The sequence below is a fragment of the Pleurodeles waltl genome, chromosome 3_1 (assembly GCF_031143425.1).
Source record: "Pleurodeles waltl isolate 20211129_DDA chromosome 3_1, aPleWal1.hap1.20221129, whole genome shotgun sequence".
NCBI lineage: Eukaryota > Metazoa > Chordata > Amphibia > Caudata > Salamandridae > Pleurodeles > Pleurodeles waltl.
The window spans coordinates 1997759835-1997782466 of record NC_090440.1 but is presented as its reverse complement, the minus strand read 5'-3'; the positions used below and the strand labels follow the sequence as shown (position 1 = coordinate 1997782466).

The 22632-nt window shown below is 46.5% G+C and overlaps 1 protein-coding gene across 2 annotated transcripts in view; it reads right to left on the bottom strand.

Annotated features, from left to right (window-relative positions):
* Positions 1-22632, bottom strand: part of RPS6KB1 (ribosomal protein S6 kinase B1) — a 446354-nt gene that overhangs the window by 120090 nt on the left and 303632 nt on the right. For both annotated transcript variants that reach the window (XM_069226434.1, XM_069226435.1), the window contains exons 10-12: positions 19240-19347; positions 733-795; positions 48-125 (exon numbers count right to left, since the gene is read on the bottom strand). In XM_069226434.1, coding sequence (XP_069082535.1) covers positions 48-125; positions 733-795; positions 19240-19347 — 249 coding nt within the window. The remainder of the gene's footprint in view (positions 1-47; positions 126-732; positions 796-19239; positions 19348-22632) is intronic.

Here is a 22632-nt window from a genome sequence, read left to right as displayed (position 1 = left end):
AAAAACAACACTAATTTCTTGGCAAGTAACAAAAATGCGTGACCTACCAGCAATGGTTTGAATGGAGGCTCCACCTTCCGAGCTAGGAGGTCTTCCCAATTAATATGCCTAAAGAAGGAATGTGCCTAGAAGATTTAACAGGGAGCTAGTAAATTGTCACTTATGAAAAAGGAAAGCAATACAAAATAAATGAATTACACCACAGCATAGTACAGTGTACCCACAATGTAATATGCAAGATTGAAAATAACTTTACAACCTCCCAAAAGGTAAAAGCTACCATGAATTCTCTTAAGCAGCCAATCCGCATTAGACTAGATAGTTGTCTAATAGATTTTATTTTAAGATGGAAGAGAGGGTTACTATGAAGCAGAAGGCCTTCCAAAGATGATGGGGTAAGGAATTGTGCTCAAATTATTTTTTCTTAGAGCTACATTAATGCCATTAAGACCCTGACCTGTCCTCCATTTCTCCCACTGCCCAGTGAAGTACATCAAACTCGCCAAAGTTTCACCTTTAGTAGCACAAGAGCACATTTCTAGAGATATTTTGCACTTTCAATTGGTCGAAGTTTCACATTTCAAAATCCAATTACCAAAACGTAAGCAGTTGAAATCTGACAACTACCCCCTACTGCCGTATAACAGTCTTTACTATGTAACTTTAGAGGTTTTCCCTCAACTTGTACATTCATTACAGCAAGCAATCACACAATGACCATTTAGAATATACCTGGACCTCTTCAGCATCAAGTGTTCCAGCTCCGAGACGTGAGGCAGCATTCCTTTTTAGCAGCTAATGAAAAAAGGCATAACACATAGATAACATTGAATAATTTAACTACTAATTTATGTAAATAAGCATTTTTACACGCAGCATGGCAAAGAAAATAAACGTAAGCCAATAAGCATGTTATATACATGAAATGTTCAACTAAACGCACATTTGCAATTTAATCACTACAGCACACCACAATGGAATGCCTAAACGTCTATTCTAGAATTCCTAAACGAAAGAAGGCAACTGGTGCCACGCTTACAAGGTCTAATTATTATAGTTTAACACTCCTATGCTCTAGTAGCGATTTAGCCTTTTTCTTTTTTAACAACTACTGCACATGAGAAAACAATTGAGCAAACCATGAAGGCTGATCCAGTGAGTGCAATAAGCAATATGCTATTTAATAATTCTGTTTGTGCTGGGAGTGGGTTAAAATGACCCTCATCTGGCACAACAAAGGTAATGATTAGAAGACTGGATTCAGCAGATCTACATGTACTTTAGGGGTTATGTATTGACGTTTATAAGCAAATTAATTTAAGAATAGTTCAGCAATGGGGTAAAATGTGCTCAGTGAGACAGAATCACATTAAGTGGGCCACACAAGTATGGTCTCAGTTTTCAAGTGTAAGTGGATTATAGGACATAATCAGTAATGCATTAAGCAGCGATTCTCCCCTCAAACAAGATGCACTCCAACAACATTGGGTTTGATCTGTACTGGAATGGTAATTGTGTGAATACACGTTCATTAGTTTCACTTCTAGTACATAAATAAGATACATACTTTCTGCAACGGTTGTTCTGGTGGATACTCTGTCTACCTGGATAGTCCTAACCTTTGGACCCATCTCATTCAAACTGCACATAGAAACGGTCTTGCAGTAGCTACTGATGCCTGTAAGTGACACCATCAGACGCCATCGTGCAACTCTGACCTACTTTGAAGGAGCATATAGGAGCCACTTCTGGGTGGCTCTGTCGATTGTTTTTTTCAGCACATTACGATGTACAGCACGAGCAATGAATCTTGTGAATGATTATCATCCAATATGAAGACAATTATGATACTGCAGCAGGTAATTCGCCACAGACTACAGGCTTCAAACCTAGTTGCACCTTTTGAAAAGCAGAAGTCTGACATTGACACTCCTGTGGTGCTGAGCCACCATTTGCATGACTATACGGCAGGGGGAGGGTGGACTGTAGGCTACACCTTGACAAAGCAGGACTTCAGGTCGCCACTGCCTAGGGATTAGCGTGATAATACACCCAAAGATGATCCCCCTTCTCTAGTATGACATGGGAATGGTACAGAGCATACAGATAATAAGGCCTCCCTTGGTCAGAGTCTGTATGATCAGAGTGGGAACAGGGCTGCGGTGACTGAGGAAGTGGAAGTGTGCAAGGCCAAAAAGTTGCTGGAGGTGAGTAAAGCCTAGTGATAGGGGGCTCTGGGTGCTTAAGAGTGGCTGTGTCCCTAATCGTCCAAGAGATTAGGAAGGATTGTTGCTCTTTCGATATCTGAATGATTAAGATGAGAATCCACTTCTTGGACACCCAAAGTATGTGGGGCAGGCATTTAGGACTTTCACTGTAGATAGCTGAATGAAAATATTTTGCAGCCGGGCACATCAGGAAGCTGAAAGGCAGGAGGGGCCTCGTTTGAGTTTGACTTCAGAGAGAGTCACGGAGTCTGATTCAAAACAGATTTAGGTTCGAGCCTGCATGGATGGATGCCCGGACTTACTACATTTGACTACAAGCTTTCCTGGAGTCCGGGGTGGTGGTGGGATGGGTGGTTTGGGTTTGAGTGAGGAACTGTTGTCAGGATTTCTTGGAGCCTGGGGTCAGAGCCAAAGGTCAGTGACTCTTAGGGCTCACTGCAGGGATCAATGCCCACTTGCTCAATAGCAGTAGTCACCCTCGATAAGAGGGTGTTTTGGAGGTCAATCCCTGGGGGTTATGCGGTGATCCTGAGATGGGTATGGTGGAATGGAGGCTACAGTCGTAGTGTTTGACCTGAGGCCAGTGCTATGGCTGAAAGGAACTTTGCCTCAAAAGCATTGGAGGACATAACCTTATGCACCAGCTGGATAACTAAAGGACCAGGCTCTTCGTTGTTGATGCGGATGAGGTCTTTGGGTCTGAACAGGTCCAGGGTCTCTGGGGAGTCTCAACTATGCATTCTGTGATGTACCAAGCACCGACTGAATTTCTAGCAGATGGTCTTTTTGTGCTCAAAAGTCTTACAAGCTAAACAGGTTGGCTCCTCATGCTCCAGAGACCTGCACATGTTTTAGACCTGATTCTGGTCAGAACAGGGAAGCTTCAAAACGCACTTAGGACAAATTTTAAAGAAGTTTTTTCCCCAGAACAACCTCCTTAATGGTCTCTCGATAAGACCTAATTGAGAAAGTCACATCGACGCTGCTTGAAGTCAAGTCATACACTTGCTGATCGTATGAAAAATGATTCCTTCTCTGGGGTCGAAACTCTGATGAATGTCCCCACGGGTCCTGAAAAAAACTGCTTGTCCTGGAGTGGACACTTTGATGTTCGAACCGGATGGCAGAAAAACAAACTGATGAGAAGCCTTTGCTCTAGAGTGTTCTGGGCCGAGGGCACTGGTCAAAAGGACGGAATGTAGTGAAATGTGTGTTTTGACCACTGACTTCGTGTTGCACCACTCTGCACCTGGCTTAGCTGTCCAGTGTTCACCAGTTACAGACTCCATTTTGTTTTCAGTTTAGCCTTAGCTTCATTCTGTCTGTTATCATAGCATTAGACACTGCCATGTTAAAGGCTACCCGTAATTTTTCACATTGTGAACTGTGTATTCTGTCTTGTTCTCGTATTAATTCCCACCAAAGGCTTCGGTTGAAAAGAATGTACTCAGAAGGCAGGGAACGGCCTTGTTTTGACTTGACATTTTGGGATTGTGGCCAAATCCCAACTTGTTATTTTCAAAGCATACCTAAAGAGCCGGCATGAGACCCAGTTCAACAGTAGGAGATTCAGAGACCTCAATCAGGATTCAGACGTCTGATGCCTGATATAGATTTCCCGTGAGGTTAGAGATCTCTCTTTCTCTGTCGAACGGGGTAATCGGCTTGCTGGCAAGAGAAAGAAGAAGCACCTGACAGGCCCTACGGTGATGCATTTTTATTACTTATTTGCTTTGCATTATAATATAGATACATATATTTGCTGTATATATTGCAGTGGAGAATCATTCATGTATGTTTCCATTTCATTGTTGTGACTATTTTTAAACGTGTGCTTTCAACATGCTAATCTCCTTTTAGGAACCTTGCGTAGTGAAATAATAAATGTCTTCTTTGGACTAAGAAGTGCATTCCAGAGATTTTTTGTCAGTGCATGAGTATTTCAGCTTGGTCATTAGTGAAGGGCGAAGCACCCAAGTATTGGATTTTGGGGTTTATACCAATACCAGTACGTTATACTTGCTAATGTACTGAAACTACTCATGTGGCTGAACGTTCATCTATGTATCTTTAAACAAGCTTAGCATGTCTGCATTAATTCTGTTCGGGCTTTTCCAGTACCAGAAGAGCTTGGTATGGCGAGCATTTGAGTTGCACCAACAGTAATCCCTTGGTAATGCAAAGTTATTTCAAAATCGTGCTCTTTTCAAACTAATGGATTTATTTCTTTTAAACAGAAGTGTTAATTCTAAAACTGCACATCTGCCTGACAATTATATTACTTCTTTCAAAGAGGACTCAGTAATCAACTTCATCACAACCAACTGACCCTTAATCAGAACTCCACAAGTTATAACTGCCACAAAACAGTGCAAAGTTAATGCGAACAGTGAATAAACCCCTAGCACAAATAGCAAACACCAAACAATCCATGAAAAGACCTCACTGGAGGGTTGAACACAGAGGAATAAGAGTGGTGGCTGGGGCCTCGAAATAACAAAAGATGGAAGAAGTACAACCCAGGATTATTTATAGTACCCTAATTCAAGCTCGGCAATCCACCTAACAGCACTTCCACAGACAAGACCATCCACATTACTATTATGTTATTCCTAGGCTCAGACAAAGAACAACTACCCATAGACTACCAGCAACTTTCTCTGTTCCTCCATAACAGCATAATCACCCAAAACACATAGGAAACAGTACCACAAGTGACCGGCTAAACTTCCACAGCTGGCTTGGGTTAGGCAGAGGCTCAGAAGACCTACACCCTACTCAGATACAACTTGCAGTGGCAACCCAATCACACCAACTCCACATACGTATGGACGACATGTTACAAGAACTATTCGCCCCCTACTCAAAACAGATCCCACATGCAGGGAGAACCCAAAACTTTTTCCACATTACACTCACTCACTGGACAAGCACATGTCCATGAGCAACCCTGCCACGTTACCTATACTTTATGGGCAAACTCACAACCATAGACAATCTATGTACCAAAGAACCGAATGGCCAAGTAATTGCTGGACATCTACTATACAAAATATGCATTAGAGTACACAATATAAAGCTAACTGCAATTTCATGTTATGTAGAAGGGTGGGATAGGAGGGTGTACAGAGATAAGGGATTCAGAAGATCTAATTGCATTGAGGCTAGCTACCACAATAAGGTTGAAATGGCATTTCTGAGAGGTTTTGGAGAGGTACTAGTGGCAGTGAACTGAACCTCATGGCTGCCCTCAATTTCTACCTGGAAAAGACTCTCTAACAGAGGAGGATGAAAAGACAACCTCTGTAGAGCTCAAACACTGTGCTTACAGCAAACAACTTAAAAGATGGTCTTCAAAGACAGCCATAATTCTTCAGGGAGGATACAATAACAGGGTTCAAAGGTAATGTTTACACAGTCATACTGTCAGTTTTCTCCAAGGAAAGTCTTCCTGCGTGTTAAGATAGTTTTGCAAAAGCTGCTTTTGAGATAGTGAGCAGCCTTTAAAAATCATAACAGGCACAGCTAAAAGATATGGAAGTGAAACGATGAGGCACATACTATGCACAAACTAGCACACAAGCTTGCCAACTACACATCTTTTGAAAGATGAACAGCGAAGGAACTGAAGAATGAAAACACGAGGAGACCAAGAACATCAGCCATTATATTACCTGAGTGAGAGGTTGTTTTTTTCTGCAAGGAAGGAGAGTGAAACTAACCGCGTACAATCTACACTGCCATGTAAAATAAAGAAATCACGAAAATTCAACCGGCAATGTGCTGTCACAAAAGCAACAGGCATGCTTTTGTGCATGGAGCCGAAAGATGTGCTTGGCTTTCATTTATGTAAGATTATGGTAGTTATTTCAAAGCAGAACACTGTTAGAATTGCAAGTGTCTGTAGCTGTACCGCCTAAGACTGCTTTCATAAAGACAGAAAAAGAAAATGTGTATTGTGTACCTAATTACCAAAATCTAATTTCTTGCAAATCTGACCTGAGTTGGAGAAAGTTTTTCAAAGCTGTCAAAAAGCAGGCACCGCTTGTCTCTGTAGCTGCTGTCTGCAGGTACTATGTTTTCATATTTTCTCTTTCAAAGCCTTCGCTGACTGTGCATTCTTTTTTATCTGTTTGAAGATTTTATTAGAGGAAATCTTGTTAATGATGCAATGTGCCTTCATCAGAAAAACTATTCGTTTTTCTGGTGAAAGCACATTTCACAAGCAAGAAGTCAAAGGGGCAGAAAAACCAAGTTAATGAGAGCTGCTGCCTCACTGCTCCCATATGATAACAGAAAGACTAAGTCAAGCGCTCATAGCCAGACTGAAAGATGAAAAGGTTGGGTATACAAATTAAAAAACAAACAAAAACAAAAAAACAGGAAAACAGGCAGGCCATCATCTCTTTATTGGTCTTACTCATACTTTAGATTGCTCACTTAAGTCCTCACTGGTCCCTCGCCATAGGCCTACTTAATAATAATCTGTTTATGTCGCTATAGAGGGGAACCTAAACTTAACTCTTGCATGGTGTTTGAAGAGAGCAAATTGAACAAGCACTTTTGCCTCGCATTTCAACAAAGCCCTAATGAAGTTAGAGAGCAGCCTCAGAAGATTCATGTGCCCCTAAACGAGATAAGCAATACACTGTGTGTGATGCTGGAAGGGAGGGGCCCTGGAGAGAGAGATTCTCTGCGATGAAATGCGAAGGCATATGGAGTTTGTTAAATAAAAGAAGCTTATTTTAGGAGCCTACAAGGACAGCACTGGAATAAAGCCAAAACAAATGTCAGCAACTTAGGGGGAGATGGGAGGAACGGAATGCTGCAAATAAGCTACCAGCCTAAAACTCGCACACAGTGAAAGGAGACCACCAAAGAAATGGAAAAAAAGTCAGTCACAGCAACAGATCGAGAAAACAAAGTGGAACTATACAGTAGTAGGCCACTGATCTGAAACATAAAAAGGAGGGAAAAAAGGCAGAACTGACCACTAGCGAGCAAGAATTTTTAAAGGACACGGAAAACAACCAATGAAATTGGGTTAACTCACAGTATATGTATACATCAGGACAAACGCTAACGCTCGACCTAAAAAGCGGAATGTGAAAAGCAGTCCCCCACCCAAGGAAGTGGAATCAGTAGATTGAGCTGGAGGAACAAGGAACCCCAAGAGGTAAGTACCTGGTTTTCACCAAAACCAACAGGAGGACTTTAGAAAAGGATTATGCCAGACCCAACCAAGACTGGAAGAACCCAAAGGTGGATCCTGACAGAAAAAGACCTGTAAAGGAAGGGGACTAAGTCCTGTTCATAATGGAGTGTGCGGTTGTGGTAGGAGCCACTACCCACCCATTTTTGGATGCAGGGCCCTAATGACCGTGGACGAAGGTCCAGCTGTGCAGCACAGGAGATAAAGAGAAGTCCCAGAGGTGATGCAAGTGATATCCCACGTCGGCGATCGAGAGGCAGTTGGTTAATGGTGCTAGAAAACCACCAACAAGCCTTGGCAAATGCAAGAGATGGAGAAGAAGTTTGCAAAGCTGAAGAGTACCAACACGATCCAGGGGACTCGACCCAAGGAGAGGAGTTGGGGGTGACCCTCAGCAGCTGGGAGAGTCACAAGAAGAGGTGGCAGGCCCACAGGCAACCCATTGGCAGCAGGCACAGGAGTTGCAGTGAGGCCCACTCAGCACACCTGAAGAGGTGTCCCACGTCGCTGGAGCAACAGGCAGGAGACTGTGCTTTGGAGGAAGGAGTGCTGGGGCTACATAGAGCCTGAAGATCCCTTGGAGGAGGAGAAAACAAGCCCTGTTAGCTACAAGAGTCGCGGTGCATAGGTGTACTGTCCTGTAAGGAGAGGCAAAGGCTTCCTGTCTCCCAAGTTGGACAGCTGGTAGAGAGGACCAAGGGGACACACCAGACCACCACCTGTGATGTAGGTTCCATGCAGTTCCAGAGGAGAGCAGAGCCATACAGCTGGTTGTCGTAGCAGTTGGTGCCTGCAGATGCAGGGGAGTAATTTCTTCATTCCAAGGGAAATTCATTCTTACTTCTTGCGCAGGATAAAGACTTGCCGCCTTCAGAGGATGCACAGCAGGGGACATTTCGCAGTTGCTGGAAGGAGCCGGAGAAACAATGTTGCAGAGCAGAGTCGCCGCTGAAGTTGCAGATTGTTGGTTGCTGGAGGGTCCAGTTGCAGTCCCAGCGGCCAGAAAATGAAGTAAACGATGCAGATGAGTCCTGCTGGAATCTTGCACGTCGAATCTGAGGACCACCCAAGAGGGAGACTCTAAATAGCCCAGAAAGGGGGGATTAATCACTTAGCAGGGCGACCACCTTTGAAGAAGGGGCTGTGACATCACCTACCTGACCTGGCCACTCAGATGCTCCCAGGGGCTTCTTCCCACCTTGAGTTCAAGATGGCAGAATCAAGTGGCCACCTGATGGAGCAATGGGTGCCACCCATAGGGTTTTGGTGGTGGACAGGGGAGGGGTCACTCCCCTTTCCTTTGCCCAGAGCAGGGACCAGGGGGGTTCCTGGACTGGTGCAAAACAGTTTATGCAAGGGGGGCACCAAATGTGTCCTTCAAAGCATACCGATGGCTTGGGGGAGGCTACCCCTCCCCAGCCATGAAACACCTATTTCCAAGGGAGAGGTTGTTACCTCCCTCTCCCACAGGAAATCCTTTGTTCTGCCTTCCTCTACCTGAGCTGGTAAAGCAGCAGGAGGGAAGAAACCTGTGTGAGGGGTGGCACCAGCGCGGGCTACCCGTAAAACCCCACCAGACGGGTAGGAGCAATGCTGGGGGTCCTCTAGGGAGTCCCCAGAGTGCATGGAATCATACAATCAATACTGGCAACAGTATTGGAGTATGACTCTGTCATGTTTGATAACAAACATGCCCAGGTTCTGAGTAATCATTATGTAGCTGGACACAGGTAGTGACCGGTGTCCAGTACACGGGTAAAATGGCTTCCCCACACTTACAAGTCCAGTGCAGTGGAGCTGGAGTTTGTAGGGGCACCTCTGCTCATGCAGGGGTGCCATCAAACACAGGTACCTGCACCCTTCCCTCTGGGCTAGAAGGGCCTACCACAGGGGTGACTTACCATGACCTGGTGCAGTGTCCTGTAGTGAAAGGGTGTATGCACATTTTCACGAAGGTTGCAAAGGCAGGCCTGCAGACTCATTTTGCATGGGCTCCCATGGGTGGCACAATACATCCTGCAACCCATGGGGAACCCCCAGGTGTACCAATGACCTGGGAACCTAAGTACCTTATACTAGGAACCTATATGGTGGCACCAGTATGCCAATTGTGGGGTGTGCAAAGTACTAAGCAACCAAATGTAGAGGGAAAGAGCACAATCACTGGGGTCCTGGTTAGCAGGATCTCAGTGAAGACAGTCAAAGCATACTGACAGCAGACAAAAAGTGGGGGTAACCATGCTAAAAAGAGGGTACTTTACTACAAACATCTTGAACTGGCACCTTTTCTGGATCGGGAGCCAGTGTAGCTTCTAAAGTTGTGGGTCAGTCTGGGAGGTTGAGGATGAATATTGCTGCAGAGTTCTGTATTGATTGTAGTTTTTTCAGTAGACGTGTGGTGATTTCTACATATGGATGACGTGTAGCCTAGAATCCAAGAAGCCGGACTGACATGCTGACATGTAAAATAGTGACTACTTTGAATAGGAATGAAGGCCAGGTCCTAAGAAAGAAACTGTCAGAAAAGAAAGTGGTATAGCTGGACACAGAGACTGAAGTTCGCTCACACATCTAGCCGATGTTAAGACAATAAGCAAAGTATGTTTGTCTTAAAGTCAGAAGTCTCCAGGGACAACTATGCAACATCTAAAAAGGGACAGAAGGGTATAGCCCCAACAGACATTTGGCTTTTGAAGGCCGAAGCATATGCCATGAAAGGGATGAACAAGTTACTTACTTTCGGTTATGCCGTATCTAGTAGAATATAACTAGCTGTGGATTCCTTACCTTAGAATGATCCCACGTCAGACTAGATCTGGGAGATTTTTCGTGAGCAGTACCCCTGTGCACTGGGAGGTGGCATCAATCAGCTCCGCGCGCATCATCGCCTGCGCTGGCAGTGACGTCCATGGCACCTATATACGCACCACCCATGTGCGCGGACGTCAGTTTCATTTCACAACTTTCCACACCAGAAGCGTGGAGCCATGAAGAACTCTGACTACTGGTGTGGAAAGCTAGGAACCTGTATCTAGAAATCAGTTTGCAGAGCAGGGAGGATGGGTGGGTTGGTAAGTCATCTGCAGCTAGATATAGTCTCTACCAGATGAGGTGTTACTGCAGGTAATTAACTTGTCCAACTGATTAAGACTTCAAGCTGCAGATTCCTTACCTAAGAATAGATACTCAAGCAATACCATCCCTGGAGGTGGGTCTGTGGACCAGTTTCAGATGAGGAAGTCCTGCAGGACCGAATGGGAGAAATGCCCATCATAACAGACCTTTACTGTTCAAGCAATAATGTTAGGGAAACGTGAGCAGGGAAGCCCATGCTGGTCCCTGGCAAATATCCAGGACCGGAACTTTGTGTGTTAACACAGTGATCGCGGCTTTGATGGGCACGAAAGCCCATAGAGGGTGCTTCTTGGCTAATGCGTAGCAGATTTTAATGCAGAGCACGACCCATCTGGAGATGGTCCTTTTCTGCACAGCATGACCCTATTTAGCTCAGACATGCCCACGAAGAGTTACTAGTCAACCTGAATTCCTGCATGTAGTCAAGATAGAACGACAATGCTCCTTTGGGGTCCAGAAGATGGAGACACTCCTCACCCTTGGAAGGGTAAGGTGGAGCGTAGAAAGTAGATAAGGTGACAGACTGACCTACATGAAACAGCGTGACCAACTTCGGAAGAAAGGAGACCTGAGTGCGAAGCACCACCTTGTCAGGATGAATGGATAATTAGGGTGGCTTAGGTGACGAGGCCAATAGCTCACTAACTTGTCGGGCAGATGTTATAGCCACGAGGAAAGCTGTTTTGATGGTAAGCAACCACAGGTGACAATTGTTAAGTTGCTCAAAGGGAGCACACATTAATGTGAGAACCTGATTCAAGTCCCACTGAGGCATGAGAAAGGGAGAAGGGTGAAAAAGATGGACTAAACCTTTCAAGAATTTATGTACAATAGGAGATCTGAAGGGCGAGGGCTGATCAATCAAAGGAAAACAGACCGAGCAGAAAGATAACCCTTAAGAGTGACCAGAGAAGAGCCCTGCTAAGCAAGAGATAGAATAAAGAGAAGAACCTTAGAAAGAAGAACAGAAAGGGGATCAACATTTCTGTCAGAACACACACACAGCCACAAATTTCTTCCAAAGGAAGGCTTATACCCTCTTTGTAGAGGGATGCCTGGCTGCCAAGATGACTTCACAGACTTCGGAAGGAAGGCTGAAGCCTGACAACTGCCACTGCTCAATCTCCATGCAAGAAGGCAGAGACTGAACAGGTTCAGATGGAGTACCTTCTCCTGCTGCAACCCGAGATCCTCCTCAAGGGGCAGCCTGATCAGAGGATTGATGGCCATGCTCAGGACACCAGACTCTCTGTGCCCAATCTGGGGCCAAGAGATAGCTCTTTGGCTTCTTGAGAACTCAGGGAAGGAGTGGCATTGGAAGAAAGGTGTGGAGGAGGACTGAGTTCCACTCTAACCAAAAAGCATTGCTGAGCGAGAGCTGCCTTGGAAACTATAGCATCCAAAACTGCTAAGACTGCACATTCTCAACGGAGGCAAACTGATTTAACCAAGGCTCTCCCCACTTTGAAAGAGACCATGCGCCACCTCTGGATGGAGATGCCATTCATGATCCGCTAAGCAATTGCGGTTGAGTTCGTCCACTCCTGCATTCAAAGAGCCTGCCAGGTGTTGAACCACCAGGGAACTGCCCTGATGTTCCAGTCATGTCCAGATACGCATTGCCTCTAGAGACAGACTCCAAAACCTCACCCCACTGTGACTGCTGCAGTACCACATGGCAGTGGTGGTGTCTGTAAACATTTGTCCCCCCCCTTGATGGAGAGTAGTAAGGCCTTCAATGCTAGTAGGATTGCCTGCAACTCCAGCATATTGATGTGGAGTCCAGATTCCACTGGTGACCAGAGCCCTCCGATACCCTCTCTCAAATGGCCACCCCCATCCCAGGAGTGATGCATCTGTCACCACTGTGTTCTGGTTTGGGGAAGAGAGAGTGGTCTGTCTTTGACCCAATTGCAGTTCGTTAGCCACCAATGTAGATCTTTTGCAGTTCCATTCAAGAGCTGGGCCAAAAAAGAGAGATTCTCCTAATGCTGTCCCCACTGGAACTTCATGTCTCATTGTATAGCCCGCATATGCCAACATGCACTTGTTACCAGCAGGATACAGGAGGCTATGTGTCCCAATAGTCTCAAAGTGTTTCACAGAAATCCAGGATAGAGGCTGAAACATTGGTATCACAGCAGCAGCACCCCCACCTAGTCCCCTTCCCAGATCCCACAAACTCAGACCAGACCAATTTTCCTTTTATGGAAGAATTGAGGCCACAGTTCGTTAGGCAATTTTCCAACTTACAAGAGATCCTTCAACCACCATTTCTTTCTTCTTCAATGAGCCTGTGCCTTCCTTACCATAGCCACACATTCAGTGTCGGCCAGGCTATCCTGGTGACCTATCACATTGGGTGTAACCATTCATTCACATTCCAGGCAAGCATTTGCTTCCAGCCTAACCTTTTGACCTTTCATTTCCAGTGCAACCACACATTTTCTTCCGGGTAAGTGTCTACTTCCAACCCAGCTGGCTGACCTTTCACTTCTGGCATAGCCAAGCCTTTTACAACCTTTTCTCCCCGGGCAAGCGTCTGCTTCGAGATTGCCGGGTGCCCCTTTACTTCCGGTGTAACTATTCATTTTGTTCAGGGCAAGCATCTGCTTCCGGCCCATGAATGAATTGGTATCCTGGGTGAACGTCTCCATCCTTCCCTTCCAGGTGACCCAGTCACCTGTATACTAACTTCTTCCGGGCCACAGGAGAAAGAGCCACATGCCAGGTGCCTGAGGTTAAATACCTTCCACCCCAGGCCACATTCCAATGGATAAATTTACAACTGGGCTGGATTCAGTGTCCTCCTGCACTGCCCTGTAACTTCCCTGCTTCCCTTTAACCCCCTCATTACTCCTGACCGGTCCGGGTTCTGCTTCCTAGGGGTGGTCTCCACTAAGGCCCATGATACAGCCATATCGCCCACCCCTTGTGGGATTGGGTTTGGAGAGGAGTGTGGGGGGGGGAGGGAGGGGGGTGTAGACAATGGGTGGGAGGGGGTTGGGGGTTTGAATCAAGGGGCATAGCCTGAACATCCTGGACTCGCTGCTCAGGAGGATAAGCCCTAAACTACACTGTGTCCAGACCAGCTCAGATGAAAGGCTGCGTCAGAGGGAACCAGGTGGGACTTCAACACATTTAGAGTGAACCCCAGCAAGTGCAAGAGGTTCGCTGTTGTCTGGAGGTGGGACATGACAGCCTGGGCGAGCCTGCCTTCAACAGCCAGTCAAAATCGGAGGGGAAAATGGCACCCCTGATCTCTGCAGATGAGCTGCAACCACAGTCATCATTTTGGTGAACACCCGAGGGGCGCTGGTCAGGCCAAAGGGGATCACAGCAAATTTATGATGCTCCTGACCGACTGTGAACCACAGGTAACACCTTTGCCCAGGCAGGACAGAAATGTGAAAATATGTGCCCTCCAACTACCATCCAGTCTCCCGGGTCCAGGGCAGAAAGGACCTGAGCTAGAGTGAACATTTCAAATTTATTCTTGAGGAAGTAGTTGAGGGACCTCAGATCTAGAATAAAGATGAAGGCCTCCACTGCCTTTAGCACCAGAAAGTGCCATGAATAGCAACTGCAACATTCTTCTGGCGTCTGACCTTCTGTATGGCTCCCTTGGCCAAGTGAGCTGCAACTTCCATGCAGGGAAGACAAAGATGATCCTATATCAACCTGTCTTGAGATGGTAGCATTGGGTGGGGGCGGGGTAGTCATGAAGGAGAGGGAGTAGTTACACTGTCCTTAAAATGTTTGAGCGCAGAGTCCCATTTGTCTCCAAAGAGACAGGAGCCATCAAAGGGCATGTCCATCAAAGACGATGCGACATTTCCCAAAAAACCTGTAGTCTTCAGCCTGGGGTGGTGCATAACGGCCACAGTAAAAAAAAACACTCTGGCCAGCGAGTCGGTTGTATTGAGTTCACAACGAATAGTGAACTTTGCTGCATCTCTCCCGTCTGTCACAGCTTGGGAGACTACGGCCTGGGCCTCCTCTGGGACCAAAGACAGCACTTGTGCAACCGTGTCCCACAGAACATAGGAGTAGGGCCCAACAGGGATGCGGTGTTCACAGAATCTAAAGTCAGGCTGGTGGAAGAAAACATCTTTTTCCCAAGCGTCTTCAGCCACTTGGATTCCCTGTCCTGAGAAGCAGTAGGGAATGCATCAGGGTTAACATGGGACCAGGTACCCAAAAAGACATCTGTAAGGGCTTTGTTAAATGGAAGGTGTGGTTCAGATGGGGATACCCCTGGCTGAAGCACCTCGATCAAGACATTAGCCTTGACCGTCACCAATGGTGGCTGAAGGTCAAGGACCTCAGCCGGCCTTTGTACTACCATTACAAAAGACTATCCTCCCTCGGTAGCCACGATAGGGGGCAAAAGCATGCCAGTATCTGGGGAAGTGTCCAGGCTACTAGCTTCACCCAGTTTCTCACATCAGTCCACATCTTGATCATTGGGCTGGCGTTCCTCAGGGCCCAGTGACCCCTCCCATTCCTTCCAGAGTCTTAACCCATAGGAATGGGCCTCAGGTTCTGATCTGGAAGCCTAGGCTTTTGAAGGTGTGGGATACAGCACTGCACAACAGCCCTCCAGCTCCGTATTCGAGTCAGGGATCAAAATGGGGATGGTACCCCCGGGGAGCATCGGGACCGGCGCCAGGGAAGATTGAGGTGGTATGATCAGCATTTCTCCAGATCCGGAAATCTATCCTTAAGGCCCAAGTGGTGCTGGGCTAGAGCCGCTAGCACAGAACCAGAAAGTGCCCCTGCTGACCCAGCGGGCGCCCGAAGGTGGGCTGGAGGGGTTGGCCCACCCCAATATCAGACACATGAGGTAGTAAAATTCATTAAGTTAGGCAGTGGTACCTTTGGCTCCCGCAAACTCGGGAAACTCTGAGTTGGCCAAAGCTCAACCACTGAGTGAGGCCTAGAATGCAAACACTCACGCATCCCGTCAGCTGGAGGACGTGGAGAAATCAAAGAACACTGATGACTTCTTTTTGTGCTGGGACTCAGCCAAATGTCCCGACGACTTGGAGTGAGATGACTACCTCACGCTCCACTGCCAATCCCGGGACCTCCCTCTTGACTGGGACCTCTAACGGTGTGGCGTTGTACAACATGCTGCCATCAGCTTTAGGGACCGCTCCCTCAAAGCCTTAGGATTCATGGCACAGCAGTCGGAACTTGACTTTGGTTTGTGGTCGCGCACAAGGCACCTCAAGCCAACAAGATGCAGGTCTGACACAGACATCAGCTGGTGACAGACATCACATGGCTTGAAGCCAGCCTTCTTCGTTGACATCCTGCCACACCAGGAGGAAACCTCATAATGCCTAGACAAAAAGTAAAAAAAGCACAATCAAAAAGTGACTGAAAGGGTAGCTCTTCCCAGATACACGCTAACTGGCACAGAAAGAAAACAACTATCTTCACTGTGCTTAGGTGACACATATAGGTGCTGTGGACGTCACTTTCGGCACAGATTATACTGACAAAGCACACACAGCTACTGGTATGCAGAGGTGCTACTTATGAAAAATCCTCCGGATCGGTTTGGATGCCTGGAGTAATTCTAAGTTAAGGGCTCTGCAGCTAGAAGACCCTTTCAGATAGCCTCTTGTGCTTGCGGAGTCTGGCACTGATGAATGTAAAAAACTACTGTAACCACAGACAGGCTGAAATTTTGGTGAATTGACTTGTGGGAGCAGAAAGGGCCAGCCAAGGAATGTGCAGTGTCTTTGCTCTACTTGAAATACTTCAAGGCAGAGTCCACAGTATTACAAAAAAGGTGAGATCCATCAAAAGGTACGGCCATTAAATATGCTTTTACGTCCCCAGAGACGTCTGTGGGCAACATCCAGGTGTGGCGCCAGAGGGCTACCCTGGTACGCCTTGGCACATCACAGACGACTGGTTGTGTCCAGTTCTTAAGGCATGACAAACTTTGCTGAACTTCAGCTCTACTAGACAGCTTTGTAAAAGATGCCCAAAGTTTGACCAAAACAGCAAGTAAAACCTGAGCCACCGTAACCCACAGGACATGGGAGTAATGGCCTAAGGGACAACAGGCATTGACTGATCTCAGAGCATGGGTTGTGGACGAAAATATCCTCTTGCCAAACAGCTCTATTCTATGGACCTATGATCAGCAGAAGTGGGGAGTGGTAGGGAACACATTCAGACTGTCTATGCTGGTGGATCTCTTTACCACCCGACTTTCCAGAGTTGGATGCTGTATTAGGAAGGTAGGGTGAATGGTGATGGGCAATTTGACTAATAATGGGCGGCCCTGAACATGGATTAGCCCAGGTGCCCAGAAGGGTTTCAGTAACCGCTCTATCAAATGGTGGCAGTGGTTCAGTTGGAGCCTGTCTAGACTGCATATCTTCCATTAATATGTTAGTTGTTCCTGCCCTTGTTGGCAGTTGCCGATATAAAACCTCCACTGTGCTTGCATCGCAGTCAAAGAGGCGCTTTACTCTGTAGCATGACCTGGAGAAGAAAAAAGGCATCCTGAAGCTCTTCATACCAGTTGTCTTCATCATACTGGGGAATATAATTGTTCCACACAGCATAGTGGTCATTCTCCATACCAGTGTAAAAAAGATTAAGTAAAGTCTGAGCCCTACTGAGTGGCAGGGGCAAGGCATCAGAATAAGAGGGGTGCACTGGGCAAAAATTAGGTCCAGTATGTGTTGGGTTAATTTCAGAGTCAGAAAACACAATAGGATGTGTGTTCTTAACCAGTACTGGTATAATTAAGCCAAGGATCCAGGGGGCACAGAAGGTGCGCAAACATAAGTCTCACTAGAGGCCCTTGTGGCTCCTGGGGTCCCAAAGGCATGCCAGCAAAGTGCTAAAAATGTGCAGCATGGCCTCTCTCAAGGTCTCTACTTGTTAAGACATCAATGAGGCTGGAAATTAAGGGTGCGCTGATTTGTTGTGTTTGTTTTTCCACTTATCCAAAGACTTCGGTCAGATCAACAACCTGCCACAAGAACAACACTTTGGAAACTGGACCTTTCTTTTGACCGGACACAGTGCCGTCTTGTGATTGGCGACGTACAGTTTGGCCTTGTACTCTTGTTTGGCCTTCGGGTTGATGCGGGTGTGGTTGCCATAGCCCTTGGAGTCGTGGTCCATCTGTTTGCATGAGTTCCAGCACCATATGAAGCCTGTACTTTTAGTGGGTGACGTGCACACTGGGGAAAATGTAATCAAAGAAATCTGGTCAAAGACCAGGAAGAGGCTCTGGCTATGTGTTTGAAGGGACGGAAAATAAGGATCTCATATAAGTGTGCATGTGTGGTGCTTATATGCGGCCCTGCCTATTGTTAACACAGTGGAACCACATTGGCGCAGAGTACCACAATGCCAACTATCAACTCACAGGAAACCTGTTCTGAAAGTTTACGGATCCAGTTGGATGCCTGGGGATTACTCAGGGTGAGGAATCAGTGGCTGGAAGTATCCATCAGAAATTCTATTAACACTAGAGGCAATCTGTAAGAAAATTAATACATTACTAAAATATCAGAGGAGGTCTGGTCTACAGAAAGCAGAGTAATACAAGACTACTAACTTGCCACTGAAGAGTTAGGTGATCATGGACCTTTACCTATGTTTACAGCTGCTGGCTCCATTACTGCTGCTAATGTGCCCCGGTATCATCACTGAGCACATCTATGATGCCTCAAAAACTACAAGACAACTCACATATAAGAACACACTATTGTAATCATACCTCATTACGCCATTATAGCATGCACATAACAGACATCACACTCACAAGCGTGCCTTAGTGAATAGATTTGGCACTGAGTCTCTACAACTTTACTAAATGCAACCGGAAACCATCAGAGGCCAGTACAACTTGAAATTAATGTAATGATTGGATGTAATATTCGAAGTGGCTAAACTTCATTCTTAAATGTACTTGACACAGATGTCCTACATCTCACTTAACAAATCCAACCGATGCACCACACTCTTGTAACCAACACAATAGCAAGGGGTCACATAGATGGCAACATGTCACAATTAGCAAACCTCAACACACTCACAGCAAACAGCTCCTGTGACTAGAACCCTAGGTTTCAGATTGGTTACAAAAATGTGTGTGAGCAAAATGTATTAACCCTGCATTGTCTGAAACACAAGTACTTCATTATGTCTGATATGTTATCATTGCATCCACTACAATGCTAAAGACTAATGATAATCTTTTGTTCTCAACAGCACACTCAAATTACCTGCAATCAGCCCAGCAAACGTGCTGCCTGAACGAAGTCCTGAATGATCCCAGCCTCACTAAACCGTTGTGCAAGCAGACAAGAACAGTGCCAAATACTAATCAATGCACAACATGCCCCTATCAATATCACACTCATACCATAAAAAAAGTTCCCTCCTGAAACTCTAAACAGTTATGATAGCATGTTAAATAAAATCAATCTGCATGTGATACAGTGTGCCTAAGCTAAAGACACCCACTGGAAAAAGTTCTGTAGCCTCCCAGAGGCATGTAGCATAGCACACTCTTACAGACAGCTAACAAATAGGGGAAACCCTTTTGAATTAACAAAACATAAGACGTATATGAACACAATGGGCATCAAATCGATCTACAAATAAAAATGCTTAGCTTACCTTTTTTAGAAGATCCCTGGCTTCTTGTGTGAGGTAAGGAGGTAAGTTCAATTTACACTTCAGGATCTTGTCAATGGTTTTCTTCCTGTTTTCCCCAGTAAATGGAGGCTGGAAAACACCACGATTGCAGAGGTAAACTTTCAAATCAAGTTGGTTTGACGGCATATTTCAAGCTGACCAACTGTGCATTCTCTGTATGGTTTAGGAAATCTGTTCCCCTACATTTCTGATGGCCACCTGGAAATGCAACTCAACCTCAGTGTAACTCCTAGTGGACTGAAGATGCCTGTTCCACTGTTTGGGGTATCCTCCAGGAATAGAGTTCTCCTGGTGCCTACACTCTCCATTGCTATGTCTCCCTTGTCAGTATTGTCCACTTCCTGGGATCTTAAGGTTCCGACACAAAGGCCTTTACCAGACCATCTGCAGGGCTCTTTGCTCTGCTGGGCAACCCATGATATCTCAGTCTGTTGGCCATCTCATGACATTTCCCGTTGCCTCCCTCTGATCTGGTATATCCGGGGGTTCATGGCCACTTCCCACAATTCACCATTCTCTCTCTCTCCACATACATATCTTTTTCAGGTGGTCATTCAGGTTCACGTGCTGGGGACATGTCAGGCTCATACTGGAGGCCCATGGAAGCCAGGTGGGGTTGTGTTTGTGTCAGTCATGAGGTGGTAGGGGACATGCAGGGGCAGAGGAAAGGCCTAGGGGTGTCCAGGGTCACAAAGTGCCAGCTGCATCACTAGTGGCAGGTTTCAGATGGCCATCTGGGAGCTGACATGGAACTGTTAAGGGCTGCTGAAGGAGTTTTGTGGAATCGGATTTGAAAGCTGGAGCTGAGTTTCTCTAGGGCACAGAAGAAAGTTTAACAGGCTCAGCAATTGGGATAGCTGGCAATTAGGAGACATGAACACGTTTGAGCTCCGAGGGGACATTTTATCTTTAGGGACATGTCATGGAACTGCTGAGGCTGACTGGTAAGGCATGGATGGCTCAATACATATGGAGTTTGGACTGGTGTTAAATGGGGATGCATGAGGCCAGAGATGGGAGAGGAGGAAGCAGATGGGTTGTTTCGGCAGTAGGTGGGAGTCAGTCTAGAGGCAGTGACGGTGAAAGGGCAGGAGAGGCACTGAAGAGGGTGGGGGTACTGGATCTACGTTTTTCACGACTTAGCTGGCTTTGGGGGATCGTTTTTTGTGGGAGTTAGGAAGCAACCGCTGGAGACGTTAGGAGGTAAGATAGATAGCTTTGTAGGCCAGGAGACAAGGTGTGGGGGTAAGTTAAGAGTATTTGGACCAGTGGGAGAAATTTGGAGACCGGTTAATAGTGTCTGAAGGCTGACACAGATGGGATTTGGCATGTCAGAACAGGACTGGGGTACCTACTGGGTATTATACCCCATGCGCCCCCAAAGCACCCTTAGCTGCACCTTGTCCAATGATTTTCACCATTTAAGTCTTTCCTTTCTTTAAACCTTCTTGGCCTTGGCTCCCGAGGTCTGCCATGTTGTTTGCACTTCCTTCCATACATTTACGACGGCTAAACCACTATTTCCCTGCTTTATCCGTAATTTTCTCCTCAAAGCTGTGGTGCCATCTTCACTTACACATCACCTCACCGAGCCCCTTCGCCATCCCTATAACATGCTTAAACCATTTTTATCAGCTAAACTTAGTGAACATCTGCACAATGTCAGACCTTTTTCATCCACATTTGTCCTTGTGAGATTGCCACATCCCCTGTTGCCTGCTACTCCTCACCCATACCCTTCCAACTACCATACTGTTACCTCCCCTGCCTAAACAGGAACAAAACATGTTTGGAAATGCTACAGATATCCACCTGACTGCCTTTAAGGTGTGTATAAAAGTCCTAAGAGGCACATACTTATGAGATTAGAGAGAGATATACATAGAAATTTCCTTTTTCTGCACTGCCATCCCAGATTTTTCACCTTTTGCTAGATATATTTAGCTTGTTTTAGAATTCTTTGCACTTTATCCCAGCAAGAAGAAAAGTGCCTGTGTGCCTCCTTTAAGCATGTTAGAACTGGCGTATTCCTATCAAACAAGTTACTTATTTTCGGAAACTGATTATCTGGTTGTAAGGAAATGCCTCCTTGGCATGGTTACCCCCTAACTTTTTGCCTTTGCTGATGTTAAGTTTTGATTGAAAGTGTGCTGGGATCCTGCTAACCAGGCCCCAGCACCAGTGTTCTTTCCCTAAACTGTACCTTTGTCTCCACAATTGGCACACCCTGGCATCCAGGTAAGTCCCTTGTAACTGGTACCCCTGGTACCAAGGGCCCTGATGCCAGTGAAAGCCTCTAAGGGCTGCAGCATGTCTTATGCCACCCTGGGGACCACTCACTCAGCACATGCACACTGCCTCACAGCTTGTGTGTGCTGGTGGGGAGAAAATGCCTAAGTCGACATGGCACTCCCGTCAGAGTGCCATGCAAACCTCACACTGCCTGTGGCATATGTAAGTCACCCCTCTAGCAGGCCTTACAGCCCTAAGGTAGGGTGCACTATGCCACAGGTGAGGGCATATGTGCATGAACACTATGCCCCTACAGTGTCTAAGCAAAACCTTAGACATTGTAGGTGCAGGGTAGCCATAAGAGTATATGGTCTGGGAGTTTGTCAAACACGAACTCCACAGTTCCATAATGGCTACACTGAAAACTGGGAAGTTTGGTATCAAACTCCTCAGCACAATAAATGCACACTGATGCCAGTGTGCAATTAATTGTAACATACACCCAGAGGGCATCTTAGAGATGCCCCCTGAATACCAACCCTATTTCTAGTGTAGGCTGACCAGTTTCTGCCAGCCTGCCACACACCAGACATGTTGCTGGCCACATGGGGAGAGTGCCTTCGTCACTCTGTGGCCAGGAACAAAGCCTGTACTGGGTGGAGGTGCTTCTCACCTCCCCCTGCAGGAACTGTAACACCTGGCGGTGAGCCTCAAAGGCGCATCCCTTTTGTTACAGCGCCCCAGGGAATCCCAGCTAGTGGAGATGCCCGGCCACTGCCCCCACTTTTGGCGGCAAGGCTGGAGGAGATAGTGAGAAAAACAAGGAGTCACCACCCACCAGTCAGGACAGACCCTAAGGTGTCATGAGATGAGGTGACCCCTGCCTTTAGAAATCCTCCATCTTGAGTTTGGAGGATTCCCCTAATATGATTAGGGATATGTCCCCCCTCCCCCCCACCCCCCCACAGGGAGGAGGCACAAAGAGGGTGTAGCCACCCTCAAGGACAGTAGTCATTGGCTACTGCCCTCCTGACCTAAACACACCCCTAAATTCAGTATTTAGGAGCAACCCAGGAAATGCGATTCCTGCAACCTGAAGAAACAAGGACTGCTGACCCACAA